The sequence below is a fragment of the Hyla sarda genome, chromosome 6, assembly GCF_029499605.1.
Source record: "Hyla sarda isolate aHylSar1 chromosome 6, aHylSar1.hap1, whole genome shotgun sequence".
NCBI classification, from domain to species: domain Eukaryota; kingdom Metazoa; phylum Chordata; class Amphibia; order Anura; family Hylidae; genus Hyla; species Hyla sarda.
In genome coordinates, this window is record NC_079194.1 from 269,068,582 (window position 1) to 269,082,712 (window position 14,131).

Sequence of the window (14,131 nt, forward strand, 5' to 3'; positions counted from 1 at the left end):
TTAATAGCTGAAGTTCTTTATCTACCCTTTATTAACAGTAGCGTTGCTAGAGAGTGACGGGGAGGGGGGGGGGGGCGTACTGCATCGGGTGACGAGGAGGGGGGGGGGGGGGCGTACTGCATCTGTACGCCCGCCCCCCCCCCTCCCCGTCACTCTCTAGCAACGCTACTGGTAATAAAGGGTAGATAAAGAACTTCAGCTATTAAGAAGGGAAAACTTTTCTGCTTTAAAAAATGCTTTTGTAAGCGGGTTTTGCTTACGTGCGATTTATTTATCAAGGTCGTGCAACTATTTGATAAATAGGTCGCATGTAAGCAAAAGTAAGTTAAAAAAAAATTGTCATATAAAAGCCAGACGTTTGAAAAGAATTATAAATCTTCTTCAATATAAATGAAATTCCTGGGAGGTCCAGAGCAGTGACGAGATTTTTTTTTATTTTTTTTTACAGTTGGACCAGTGCAATGAAAGCATACATATTCATTTTCCTGAAGGTCTTAGGAAGTAAAGGGTTAACTAGTCATCTGGGTGGTCCCAAAAGGCTTCTTACTGGACTTGACTAACAGGTCTCTCCCCATTTGTGTATAGGAAGAAAACTGTCAATCAAGTCCACCATATTGAGCTACATATTTTAATTATACCATTAATAGAATAAAAAAAATATATATTTTTAAAAGCATACTTTAAGTCCCCCTAGGGGACTGTACTATGTTGCCACCTGATCACTTGTACAGTTCACTGCAATATTAATTGATAGCCACTGAGACCATAACATACTTTTGTCAAATTGTCTACGTGTGGTGGCCCAGTACGAGAGTCATTACCCCATACCCTTGCAGCCTTCCTGCAGTTTCCCCTGCCCCCCCTGTACCCCCCCTTGTACCTGTCCCTCCATGTACAAATGGTTACCATGTATTATACTGTGTAATTTGTGAAGAAAGCGTTGTCACTTTAAGACTGTTTAACATGTGAGTTGTCATGTGATTGTTACCCAGGAGGTATCAGGTGACCTAGGGGTGACCAAAGGGACCCCAGCAGAGTCTCCCCCATATAAGCCCTGGGAGGAGTCTCTTCTCTCTCTTAGTTCCTGAGTCTTTGCTGAGGTGCAGTCGAGTCTAGCAGTGTTTCTGGAGTCATAGGAGGTCTTCAGTCAAGTCTGCAGCCACAAGTCTACCAACCTGCAAGTAAGCCACAGTCGCAGTCTTGTCCCTCACAAGTCAGTCAAGTCGAAGTCATCTGTCTAGTCAAATGGGCCTGGACTAAATTGTCCACATCTACTACAAGTCCCAGCAAGCCCTTAGTCTCTGAAGTCACTGGTCAGCTCCGTGGGCCTGGCTGAACTGTATAGACTTTTCCACCTGTCTAACCTCAGTAAAGCTACCGTTGTCCGTAACTTGGCGTCGGAGTCATTATTGCCAACGTGCCCAGCCCAGGATCCAGTGGTATACCTTCGGGTAGTATTGAGGATAAACCACGCCCGGGCTTCACGAATACAAGGGGTTAATACCATCTGCCCTTTGCATCACACCCTCTACCACAACTTTTGGCATCCTATGAACACCGTATCGGGTGTGCGCCTTATGCAAAATGTTCTCCCCTAGTCTGAACTGTGTCCAGTGTTGCCAGAAAATCGCATGCTGATGCAAATAAAATTTGCACCAGAAAGTGTACGGGACTTTGCCAGTGAAAAGTGTTTTACCCAAGGCGCTTGTGAAATAAAGGGGGAGGTGAAGAAAAGACTGTTATCTGCTACTGTAAACTGTATAGTGGTGGTACCTAAAAGAGTTAATTTGGTCCGGTGTTTCCCACGCGCAAGCGGTTGCAGCCCCGTCAGCCCCCGGCGGTGACGTCCCTTCCATCAAGCGAGGAGGAACCAAAAAGTCTCCGTGTTGCACAGGGGAAGATTTTGCTGACCGGACCTAGACAGGAAGTTCCCTGGGCGCAGCCATCTTGGAGGGTCCGGCTGCTGCGCCCACATCAGGCAGTCACCTGCAAAGCCACGCTGCATCACAGGCTCCGCAACCACCACCGATCATCAGTATCAAGTCGCCAGTGCCCGAATCTGTCATTATTGTCACGTTACTGTCTGCAAGTCTGGTCGCAAGACTGTTCATCACAAGATACTTGCAAAATAGAGGGGGAGTGTCCATTGTAATACCACCATCAGTCAAACTGGAGCCGCTGCAGCGCTACATTAAGCTTCTTAAAGGGGAACACACCTTATTTCTCTTAAAGACACAGGATGTCAGAACCCAGTTCTCCAGATCAACCAGGCACTAGTGCCCCCTCATCTTCAGCAGCAAGGTCATCACCTGCTCCAGTAGCCAGGGTCCTGCCCCCCTTGCCTGCAGTCAACATCAACAGTCCTGATGTTCCAGCACCAGTATTCATGGGGAACCCTGTGCTCTCTACCTAGAATGGAGACCCCTTTACCTTGAGGGATTTCAAAGAAAGGATCCAGAGTTTGTTTGTCTTTTACTCTTTTCCTCCTAACCAGCAGGGACCGGCTCTAGAGGAAGTCAGCACCTGGCCAGCCTTCGAGAAGGCAACTGGAGAGCAGATCTTTGACAACTGTATGAGGTATTTGAGTCGCATTCTCCATCAGAGGTACGTCTCTGGCTGTATGAAAGGCGACAAAAGCCAGGTGAGACCCTGAGAGCATATGCCGTAGTCTTACAGAATGCCCTAGAGACTGTCCAAAAATTAGATGGTATAACTCCTGAACAGGGCAACAAGGTGTTAATGGACATATTTATTGATGGGGCTCATAATAAGTGGGACAAAACCAATCTGAGAATGTTAGCGGTCCAAATCCCAAACATGTCATTCCCTACTTTCAAAAGACTGGCTATCCAAGTGATTGAGTCCGGTACTGAGTTAGAGGAAGCTTGTGTGCCCCTTACACCCGTTCCAGAGCCACTAGGGGCGGTAGCCAGACCTATACTACATCCGTCACCGGCTACGCCCCAGTGTCATCTACTTTGCCAGTCACCCGAGCCTCAGATTTACAGAATGTTAGGCAGGACATTGAACAACTGACTAAGGCTGTGAAGGAGCTTGCCACCTGGGCCGCTCCACCTGACCATGAACTGCCTAGAAAACCTGCCCCTCTTCCTGCTCCCCGCAATTTCAATTACCACAATACCTCGCCCAATAGACCCTCGGGGACTCAAATACCCTTTTGCACTTACTGTAATAAGTAAGAACATTGGAAAATGCAGTGCTGGGATTTAAATGGATTTCCCCTGAGGTCGCGGACTGGCCCTCAGGAAAACACTCATCAGGTCCAATCCCCGAGAGTCAGGACTCTCATTTTATGCCGCCTCCTGCCCCTATGTAAAAGTTATTGTAAAATGTGTACCGTTGGAGGCGTTGATAGATACAGGGTCACAATTGTCTACTATACCTACAAGTGTTTTCTGTGCTAGTTTATTGTGTTAGTCTGGTGATGTTAACTTCCAAGTAGTTGCGGGTAATGGGAAACCAGTCCCCAGACATGGATACTGGGAGCCAACCATTCAGTTGGGAGAGCATGTACTTAAAGGGGTACTCCCATGGAAAACTTTTTTATTTTTTTTTAAATCAACTGGTGCCAGAAAGTTAAACAGATTTGTAAATTACTTCTATTAAAAAACGTAATCTTCCAATACATTTTATGGGCTGTATACTACAGAGGAAATGCTTTTCTTTTTGGATTTCTCTGATGTCACGACCACAGTGCTCTCTGCCGACCTCTCTGCTGTCCATTTTAGGAACTGTTCTGCTGCTCTGGACAGTTCCAAAAATGGACAGTAGAGGTCAGCAGAGAGCACTGTGGTCATGACATCAGAGAAAAAAAAAAGCATTTCTTCTGTAGTACATAGCCCCTAAAAAGTACTGGAAGGATTAAGATTTTTTAATAGAAGTAATTTACAAATCTGTTTAACTTTCTGGAACCAGTTGATCTGTCCTGGTCAAGAAGAAAAACGGGACCTTCCGCTTCTGTGTCGACTACAGGAAGCTGAACAATGTCACACATAAGGACTCCTAACCGTTGCCAAGGATCGAGGAGTCACTCACGGCCCTCGGGTCGGCTGCTTACATCTTCACCCTGGACTTAACCAGCGGATATTGGCAAGTGCCCATGGCAGTGGAGGATCGGGAGAAGACCACAGCCATGGGCACTTGCCTATATGTGCAATGACCCTGCTACATTCCAGCGTCTGATGGAAAGGTATTTGGGCCATCTGAATTTTAAAAGTGTCCTATTATACCTGGATGATGTCATTGTGTATTCCAAGTCCCTACCAGGAACAGCTCAGTCATCTGTCAGACATCTTCCAAGTCTTAATCAAGCATAGATTAAAGATCAAACCGTCCAAGTCGCACCTGCTCAAGTCTCAGGTCCGTTACTTGGGTCATATTGTCAGTGCAGAGGGAGTCCAACCAAATCCTGAAAAGGTGTAAGCTGTCAAGAACTGGCCTACCACACGTACAGTGAAAGATGTCAGGAGCTTCCTGGGATTTGCCGGCTACTACCGCCGCTTCATTCCCCACTTCGCCCAGATTGCAGAACCCCTCACAGCTCTCTTACAGGGTACGGCGAAGGAGAACTACAATGGAAGACTACGTATTGAGTGGGCCGAAGAGCAAGAGACAGCGTTCCGAGCTCTTAAACGTCTGCTGATGGAGCCCCCCATCTTGGCGTATCCAGACTACAGTCAGCCGTTCTGGCTGTATACTGATGCCAGTTTTGAGGGTCTGGGAGCTGTACTGTCCCAAGTCCAGGAAGGACAAGAGTGAGTAATTGCCTATGCCAGTCGCAACCTGCGAGGAGCAGAGAAGAACGATACCAATTGCAGTTCATTCAAGTTGGAACTTCTCGCCCTGGTGTGGACTGTGACCGAAAAGTTCAAAGACAATTTGGCTGCCACGCCATTTACTGTCTACAAGGATAATAACACTTTGGCCCACCTGAACACTGCCAAGTTGGGTGCCATTGAACAGTGATGGGCTTCAAGACTAGCAAATTATAGTTTCACCATGAAGTACAGTGTCAAATGTCAATGCTGATGTACTGTCTTGGATGACCCCCGGCTAAAAACCACCTGTCAAAGATGTGTGGGAAGACGTGGAGATCCCCCATTTTATCAACGGTTCGTGAACTAGAATGTTGTGACCACCCTGATGGAATGGCCATGGTCCAAAAAGGTTAAAGAAGACCCGTTTACCTGGAAGACTCTTCAAAATTAAAGTCAAGTCATGGGGGATCTGTTGGAATACCTTCTGGCGAAAAAGGTACCAACCCGTCTACGCGGGGCCCAGTGTGATTAATAGTGTTGAGCGGCATAGGCCATATTCGAATTCGCGAATATTCGCGAATATATGGACGAATATTCGTCATATTCGCGAATATTCGCATATTCGTAATATTCTCGTTTTATTTTTGCGCGTGCAAAAATTACCATATGCGAAAATTTGTATATACAAAATTAACATAAACGGAAATTCGCATATGCGAAAATTTGCATATGTAAATTTTCGTATATGCGAAAATTCACACACCAGTCTCACACAGTAGTATTAGAGCCTTCTTACACCACATAAGCTGGAAGCAGAGAGGGATGATCACTGTGATGTGTACTGTGAAAAAAAAAAAAAAAAAAAAAAAAAAAAAAAAAAACGAATATTCGTAATTACGAATATATAGCGCTATATTCGCGAATATTCGCGAATTCGCGAATATGCGATATTCGCTAATTAAATTCGAATTGCGAATATTCGCGAGCAACACTAGTGATTAAGAGCTGAAACGTCTGTGGCGACAGAGGAAGCATAACTGCCTCACTACCAGGACAAATGCCAACTAGGTACAAAGAGTAAGAAACAGTGCATTGTTTAAAGTTGTACCATATATAGTCCAATATAGTCAATCTATGTATAATTAATTTAGTCTAGCCATATGTAATGTCTAGATTAGGACTGCAGCAAAATGTATACTCCCAGTCCACAATTATCAAATGTTTATATATCTGACATTTCTTCCTATCCATGTGTACAGGGTACACTACTGGCCAGAGGGTTCCCCTGTAAAGATAAATAATCACATGTAGAGACAGAGTGCGGTGTGGAAAGGTAACTTTGTTGTATAGTATAAAATTACCTATTGAGTTCTGGGGAGAAGTGGTTAGTGCCGATGGGCCCCAGCAGCTGGGGCATTGGGTAGAGAGCCTCCGGCAGCCCAATCCGCAATTTATGTGTTTTAGTGTTTATAGTGTGTTACCAATGCAGTTACAAGGGTAATGAATCCCACATGTTTGAGGTTTGATATCACCAAGAGCATGTTTGGACGTTTTTCGTGAAGTGCTACATGGACTCTTTTCTGTTTTATTTTTCATAATAAGCCTTGTGAAGGACATATGCCGTCACACGGGGGCTCTTTGTGAGCTGGCACCGCGGTGTGCAGCTCAAACAGGTGGGTGGCGAATACAAGATTGCGGAGGTCCCCAGCGGTGGGACCCCCGCGGTGAGACATATTATCCCCTATCCTTTGGATAGGGGATAAGATGTCTCAGGGCCGGAGTAACCCTTTAAGAGTGGAAGCTTGTGGTGGCCCAGTAAATAGATACATAGTTCATAAGGTTGAAAAAAGTCCGGAGTCTGAGTTGATCAAGAGGAAGGCAAAAAAACCTCTTACTTGAGATAAAAGTTCCTTCCCGACTCCAAATATGGCAATCAGAATAGATCCCTGGATCAATCTTCTGTTCCTATAGATCTAGAATCCATAACCTGTAATGTTATCATTCTTCAAAAATGCATCCAGACCCCTTTTAAATTATTTTACAGAGTTAACAATGACCCCCTCCTCAGGCAGAGAATTCCCCAGTCTCACTGCTCTTACAGTAAAGAACCCCCGTCTGTGCTGGTGTAGAAACCTTCTTTCCTCTAAACATAGAGGATGCCCACTTGTTATAGATACAGTCCTGGGAATAAATAGATCATGGGAGAGATCTCTGTCCCCTAATATATTTATACATAGTTATTAGGTCTCCCCTAAGCCTTCTTTTTTCTAAACTAAATAATCCTAATTCTGATAATCTTTCTGTGTACTGTAGTCCTCCCATTCCCCGTATTACTCTGGTTGCCTGTCTGTGAACCCTATCCAGCTCTTCTATATCTTTCTTGTACACTGGTGCCCAGAACTGTACACAGTATTCTATGTGTGGTCTGACTAGTGATTTGTACAGCGGTAGAATTATTTCCTTGTCGTGGGCATCTATGCCCCTATTGATGCACCCCATGATTTTATTTGCCTTGGCAGCAGCTGCCCAACACTGGTCACTACAGCTAAATTTACTGTTAAAGGGGTATTCCAGGCCAAAACTTTTTTTTATATATCAACTGGCTCCGTAAAGTTAAACAGATTTGTAAATTACTTCTTTTAAAAAATCTTAATCCTTCCAATAGTTATTAGCTTCTGAAGTTGAGCTGATGTTTTCTGTCTAACTGCTTTCTGATGACTCACGTCCCGGGAGCTGTGCAACCTTTTCCTCCCCATGTGCATAACCTTACATTTATGAGTGTGCCACTTCTCAGCCCAAACCTCCAACCTATCCGGATCTATTTGTAACAGTGCTCTGTCCTCTATAGTGTTTACCGCTTTATAGAGTTTAGTATCATCTGCAAAGATTGCTACTTTACTCTTCAACCCCTCGACAAGGTCATTAATAAATATATTACTGTAATATAGATGAAAGGAAGGATCGGCAACTCACCACAGGTAGCTTGCAAGTTTCTTCTTTAATATAAAATACTCACATACATATAACAAAGGAAGGAGGGTAGTGGGGGGACACTGGATGGCGACCAAGCTCCGTTTCGCACAGTATATGTGCTTCCCCCACGGCCATGACCGGCTTCATGGCCGGAGGAAGCACATATACTGTGCGAAACGGAGCTTGGTCGCCATCCAGTGTCCCCCCACTACCCTCCTTCCTTTGTTATATGTATGTGAGTATTTTATATTAAAGAAGAAACTTGCCATCTACCTGCGGTGAGTTGCCGATCCTTCCTTTCATCTATATTACATGCATATGAACTGTGACATATGGATCTGAGCACCACATATCCACTACCATCAACCATCTAATATCCTAGTCCACACATGTATAGGTGCAGTGCCGTGCTACTCTACTTCTGCAATAAATATATTACATAGAACAGGACCCAAGACTGACCCCTGTGGTACTAGTAACAGTCACCCAATCAGAATAAGTGCCATTAATAACCACCCTCTGTTTCCTATCACTGAGCCAGTTACCGTACTTACCCACTTGCACACATTTTTCCTTTACCCAATTCCTCTAATTTTATGCACCAATCTTTTATGTGGCACCGTTTCAAATGCTTTGGAAAAATCCAGATATACGACATCCAGCGATTGCCCCTGGTCCAGTCTGGAGCTCACCTCCTCATAATAGCTGATCAGGTTAGTTTGACAGGACCGATCCCTCATAAAGCCATGCTGATAAGGATACTTTTACTTTCACTTTAGACGCTGCAATCAACTTTTATGGCGGCATCTAAAGGGTTAATGCCGATCGGCCTGATCGGCGGTGCCCAGCATTAACCCTGGGTCCTGGCTGCTGATAGCAGTCAGGACCCACGGGATTTCTCCGCTCGGGAGAATGGTTTAAACCACGGTAACGGGACTCTGGGTGTACCTGTACCTTAAGGACTCGCGAACGGGGACGTACCTGTATGCCCTGCATCCTTAACTGGTTGAGGAAAGGAAGGTGATTAATATTATTTTATCTGGTGGTCATGGGTAGTGAATAGATACTAGTGATTTTCTTGGTGGTCTATAAAAGTAAAGGGGGTAATATTAATAGGAATATTGCCTTGTTAAATATTAATTTCTCATAGATAAAGGGGTACTTCGGTGGAAATAGTTTTTTTTCCCAAATCAACTGGTGCCAGAAAGCTGCTGTATACTACAGAGAAAGTTTAGTTGTTATTTTCTGTCTGACCACAGTGCTCTCTGCTGACCCCTCTGTCCATGTCAGGAACTGTCCGGAGCAGGAGAGGTTTGCTATGGGGATTTGCTCCTACTCAGTTTCTTTCACAGACAGAGGTGTAAGCAGGGAGCACTGTGGTCAGACAAAAAAAGAACTTCAACTTCCTCTGTAGTATAGAGCAGCTGATAAGTCAAACAGGAAATACCAGTTCACAAAAAGCTAGCCACAGTATTATCGTAATATCACAACATTTATCATTTATCCCCAAGACAAGTGCAGATCTTTCCTAAGCATGTCCATTACTGTCTGCCAGGTATGTACTAAAATCACCTTATGGTGGATAACCCCTTTAATGGAAGTAATTTCCATTAGCCTTTGTTACTTTTACATCCGTTATTGCTACTGAGCATGCTCAGAAAAGAAACTGAATGGTTAAAAAATAACTGACATTAATGGTGATAGACGGATGTTTTGACAGATAATAACAGGTGTAAACAGTCTGTTATTTTATATTAAATTTTTTAGCAATCTTTAAATACAACAGACAGTCCAGATTTGTTAAAATTTCATAATGGATTAGCCCAATGCATAGCCCTAGAGGTATAGGTATAAAATGCATGGGTATAGAAAAAAATATTTCAGTAATATTTCAAATATATTTTCTTCTCTTGTTTTCTAGTATCATGTGAACAAACTGTCAGCAACCTCAGATCCAATGCATTTGCCCCAAGACCCTGCTCTTCAAGACCTGGATGAGGCGCTGGCACATCTGGAAGTTAAATTAGACGCATCTACTCCTAGTGAGGCTCTGGTATGCTGTCGTGCACTTATAGAATGTTATAACACTGGCGGCTTGAAGAAGAGATCACACATGCTGTATATGATCACCACTGACCATAGTCTATACTATGTTAACAAGGAATAATCTCCACAGTATCTGAATTAGAATGATGCCCATAACTGACCGCTATGTACATCTAAACAATCGTTGTTTATGTACACTTTTTGTTTGCTAGGAAAGAATTGAAATTGAACCAGAACTGCAGGAGAATCTGAAAGTTTTCAGGTGATTCCCTTCCACCTTACAGTATGTCGATATACGTAATTCATGTACAGTACACTACTTACTATTTAATGTTGCACCTAGGCCAAAAAAAATGACTCTTAAAGGCTACAAGCAGAATTGGGTAATGCTGAAAGGAACCAATGTGTTATGCTACAAAAGTAAAGAAGAGGCCAGAGGAGAACCACTGATCCTTCTAGCACTGAAAGGTGAGTAGAGGTAATGGTGTTAGATTTACCTAATAAAGTGGATCATAGCAACAAAAGCATGTGTTAAATGCAGGGACAAAGCTAGGTTTCTATTATCTGGGACAAGGATTTAGTTTGATGGCCGTGGATTTATAGTTCAGCAACCCAATCATCACCCTCTCCTTTCTCAGCAGTACTGCCACTGGGTAGTCAACCCATGAGTATGCTGTCAATACAGTATATATCTCTATTATGTTATACCGTTCTAGGTATATATGTGACCTGCTCAGCAAGAAGAGACCTTCAGTGTACTCCTGGGCTGTTAAAATGCCACCCATACCTGTACCACATTGCATGCACCAGCTGAACACTTTCTAGTGCCTTCTTATAACAGTAGTGATACAACACTAATATTGTTGGAAATAACATCCCCTCACACTTCTTTCCAGGATGTGAAGTTATTCCCGAGGTCAACATTGCTTCTCATAAGTTTTGTATAAAGCTTTTAGTCCCATCCCCTGAAGGAATGAATGAAGTTTATCTGCGTTGTGAAAATGTAAGTATTAATTAGATTCCAGAAATGACTGTGTTACAGGAACCAGAAACTAGAGCAACCCAATGGCCTTTATTTATTATTCTGCCTTAACCAAAGCAACCAATCACAGCCCAGCTTTAACTTTAGTCTAGTTACCAGAGTTTGTTAAAGGAGTACTCCAGGGAAGTTAAGAAAATTAAAAATGCCCCAAAACCACCACAATACCTTTTCTGTGTGCCCTGTAGTTATCCATGGTGTTTTGGCAGCTTATTTGGCCCCTGATGTCTCCTAAATATTCTGTTTCCTTGCTTACAGCACAGACTACAACTCCCAGAAGTTAGTACAGCTCTGTGTAATGGCTGCAAGCCAACTGCTTTCACTATCTGTGTATCCTTCCTCAAGCAACAAATCATGTTGTGCTCTGAATGGCAGCAGTCAGTGATTAGATCTACACAGGAAAAGTGCAGTTTATGACTGAGAATCTTTTCTGAGCTTCTGTCACGGCTCACAAACTCCTCACACAGGGAGGGGTGGGGGAGGGGAGGTGTGGCTGTACAGCCAGAGCTCTTGACCACTGAAATCACATGGTGTTGTCTTGAAAGGAGGGTGCTAGGTCTCACTGAGGAGACAAGGTGGATATGTGAATTACATTTTTCTCTTACTCCCTGCATGCAAGTGACAGCTGAAAGAAGGAAACTGCTGTATATAGCTAATGAATGAAATTTAGACAAATACATAGGTTGTTGAGAGGGAAAGGATGGGCTATGGGTTTAATTCCCTGGAGTAATCCTTAAAGAGAGAAAAATTGAGCTGTGATTGGTTGATGTGGTTGATAAAGCCGATAAATCTGGGCAAATGTATAATTTCTCTTAGGAACAGCAATATGCCCGTTGGATGGCTGGTTGCCGCTTGGCGGCAAAAGGACGCACCATGAGTGACGCATCTTACGACGGAGAAGTGCAAAATATACTATCCTTCTTGACTCTTCAGAAATCCAATGCTCAGACTTCAGCCTCAGCAGCGGAGTCTATCAACATGCTTGCCCTTGTCTCACCAAGATACCAGAAAAAGATGAAGCTTAAGCAGGTGGGGAGCTACAGCCCATGTGGTGGTCAAATACTGTTCTGTACATTTAGTTCTCCGCAGTTTCCATCGAAAGGTTTTGGTCGGTTCAATTTTATTTAATTTCCTCAGTTATCACCTCGTATACTGGAGGCCTACCAGAACATCGCCCAGATTACTCTCATGGAAGCGAAGCTACGCTTTATACAGGACTGGCAATCTCTACCTGATTTTGGAATCTCATACTTCCTTGTAAGGTTAGTGATTTTCACCAAACTTTCTAGAATAAAAACATTTTCCTCATAATAGATGCACTGGGCTCCTTTCATCTAGACTCCTCTTGCTATACATATATTATGTGAGGATTTCAGTTTTGGGCACCCTGGAACCAAGATTTGTTTAATTTAAAAAAATGGTGCCCTGAGCAAAAAGCAAAATAAGCACCCACCGACTGCCAAATAATACTTCCATACAATGCAATCAATCATCTCTATTATGTTTCCTCTTTCTCCCTACACTTAACTTGCATAGCAATGCCAAGCAGGATGAAAGGAGGACTGTGCAGCTATATTACAGCTGCCTAATTCTCTGTACTGTCAGGCAGACTAATCCAGGAGTCAGGAAGCGCAGTCATTGACACTGAACTCACAGTGAAACAGAATGGTTTTGTAATCCAATCACAGGCCACTCCTAGGTGTCCTGTCATTTGGGACCCCTAGAAAATAAAACATTGGGCAACTGACTAGTTTTCCATTCCCTAAAGTAGGACACCTTCAGAAAATGTATAGCCATATAAAATGTTTTGCCTAAAGTGGTTATCCAGGATTAGAATAACAGAGCTGACGTTAAGAAAAAATAGTGCCACACCTGTCCTTAAGTTGTGTGTGGTATTGCAGCTTAGTTCCATTGTTGTAATACAACACCCAAAAAGGCTGGGTTTTGGCTAAAAATAAAACATGACCAAAATACTATGTGTGAACTGAGCCTAAGGGGGCATTCACACCAAGGGCTGTGGGGGGGGGGGGGGGGGGGGGGATTTAGAATCTGTCCGCTGCCCTATTCATTCATTTGAATGAGCCAGATAGAGTCAGATAGTAACTCCTGTTGGCTCATTTTTGAACCATATCAATTTTTATTGCCAGACTGAAAACCGTGGACTACCACGGTTTTTAGTCTGGTAATAAAACTTATACGGTCCAAAAAATGAGCCGATCTGAGTAACTATCTAATGAATGGGATGTGGCTCAGGTCCGGCAGCAATCGGTTTATACATCTCCCCACTGGATCCAGCAGCCGTATGTCATAATCGTGGTGTGAATGCACCCTAACAATGAAATAAAAAAAAAAAATTATGTTGTATACACCTATAATACTAATGTATTGTTATCTACCTTCTATATGTCTGGACAGTCAGATTTCCCTTTCACCTATGTATCTCTTTCACATCGAAATATGTAGGTTTAAAGGTGCACGTCGGGATGAGATATTAGGTATCGCCAGCAACCGTTTAATAAGAATAGACCTGAATGTTGGAGATGTGGTGAAAACCTGGATGTACAGTAACATGAAGCAGTGGAACGTGAACTGGGATATTAGACAGGTAAAAGTGAAGTACTGGAAGAAAGAGGGATAGATATAAAATACATCATTTAGAAATATATGATATTCTACATCTAAAACTATCAAGTATTTTAGGCTTTAGAAACAAGCTAGATTAACCTAGGAGTTTAAAGAAGTCATGTGACCTCATTAACCAACCTGAGTTGGGTGCAATGAATATAGGGATGTGTTCACTTTATTCATTACCTTCATTCGTGATATAGGGTGTTCTTCTCTCCTCCTCCCGCTCTACACAGTGTGGGGCCCATGTTGTGTACATTGTAGTGACAGGCCTGACTAGTGACCCTGCTGTCACAGCCTACATAACACATCATTACAAGGGTGGTTTGTGCTGCCAGCAGTGGGGATCCAGCCACGACAACCTGATAATATCTATTTCAGACTATGGCAGAGGAAAAGTGAAACAGTTTCCCATAGCAACTGATCAGATGGCTTCTTTTATTTTTCAAAGGCATTTTTAAAGATTAAAGAAGCAAAAACCACGGTTTGAGGTCCGGTCAGAAAACCATATACGGGCAAAAATGAGACAACCGGAGTCAGCGATTGACTCCGGTCGGCTCATTGAAATGAATGGGGTTCGGGCTGGATCTGGCTGGTTTTCGCCCCTCCCAACCGGATCCAGCAACCGTACACTACAAACGTAGTGTGAACCCAACCTTATAGACATTGA

At 43.4% G+C, this 14,131-nt stretch overlaps 1 protein-coding gene and 1 long non-coding RNA gene across 3 annotated transcripts in view; one reads left to right on the plus strand and one right to left on the minus strand.

Annotated features, from left to right (window-relative positions):
- Positions 1–9,395, minus strand: part of LOC130277038 (uncharacterized) — a 34,371-nt gene extending 24,976 nt beyond the window's left edge. The window contains exon 1 of the long non-coding RNA XR_008845347.1: positions 9,324–9,395. This is a non-coding gene — a long non-coding RNA (uncharacterized LOC130277038). The remainder of the gene's footprint in view (positions 1–9,323) is intronic.
- The window catches only part of FERMT3 (FERM domain containing kindlin 3), a 71,118-nt gene that overhangs the window by 42,894 nt on the left and 14,093 nt on the right, over positions 1–14,131 (plus strand). For both annotated transcript variants that reach the window (XM_056527261.1, XM_056527260.1), the window contains exons 8-14: positions 9,673–9,804; positions 10,010–10,059; positions 10,141–10,265; positions 10,694–10,800; positions 11,653–11,865; positions 11,974–12,098; positions 13,300–13,441. In XM_056527261.1, the coding sequence (XP_056383236.1) occupies positions 9,673–9,804; positions 10,010–10,059; positions 10,141–10,265; positions 10,694–10,800; positions 11,653–11,865; positions 11,974–12,098; positions 13,300–13,441 (894 nt within the window). The remainder of the gene's footprint in view (positions 1–9,672; positions 9,805–10,009; positions 10,060–10,140; positions 10,266–10,693; positions 10,801–11,652; positions 11,866–11,973; positions 12,099–13,299; positions 13,442–14,131) is intronic.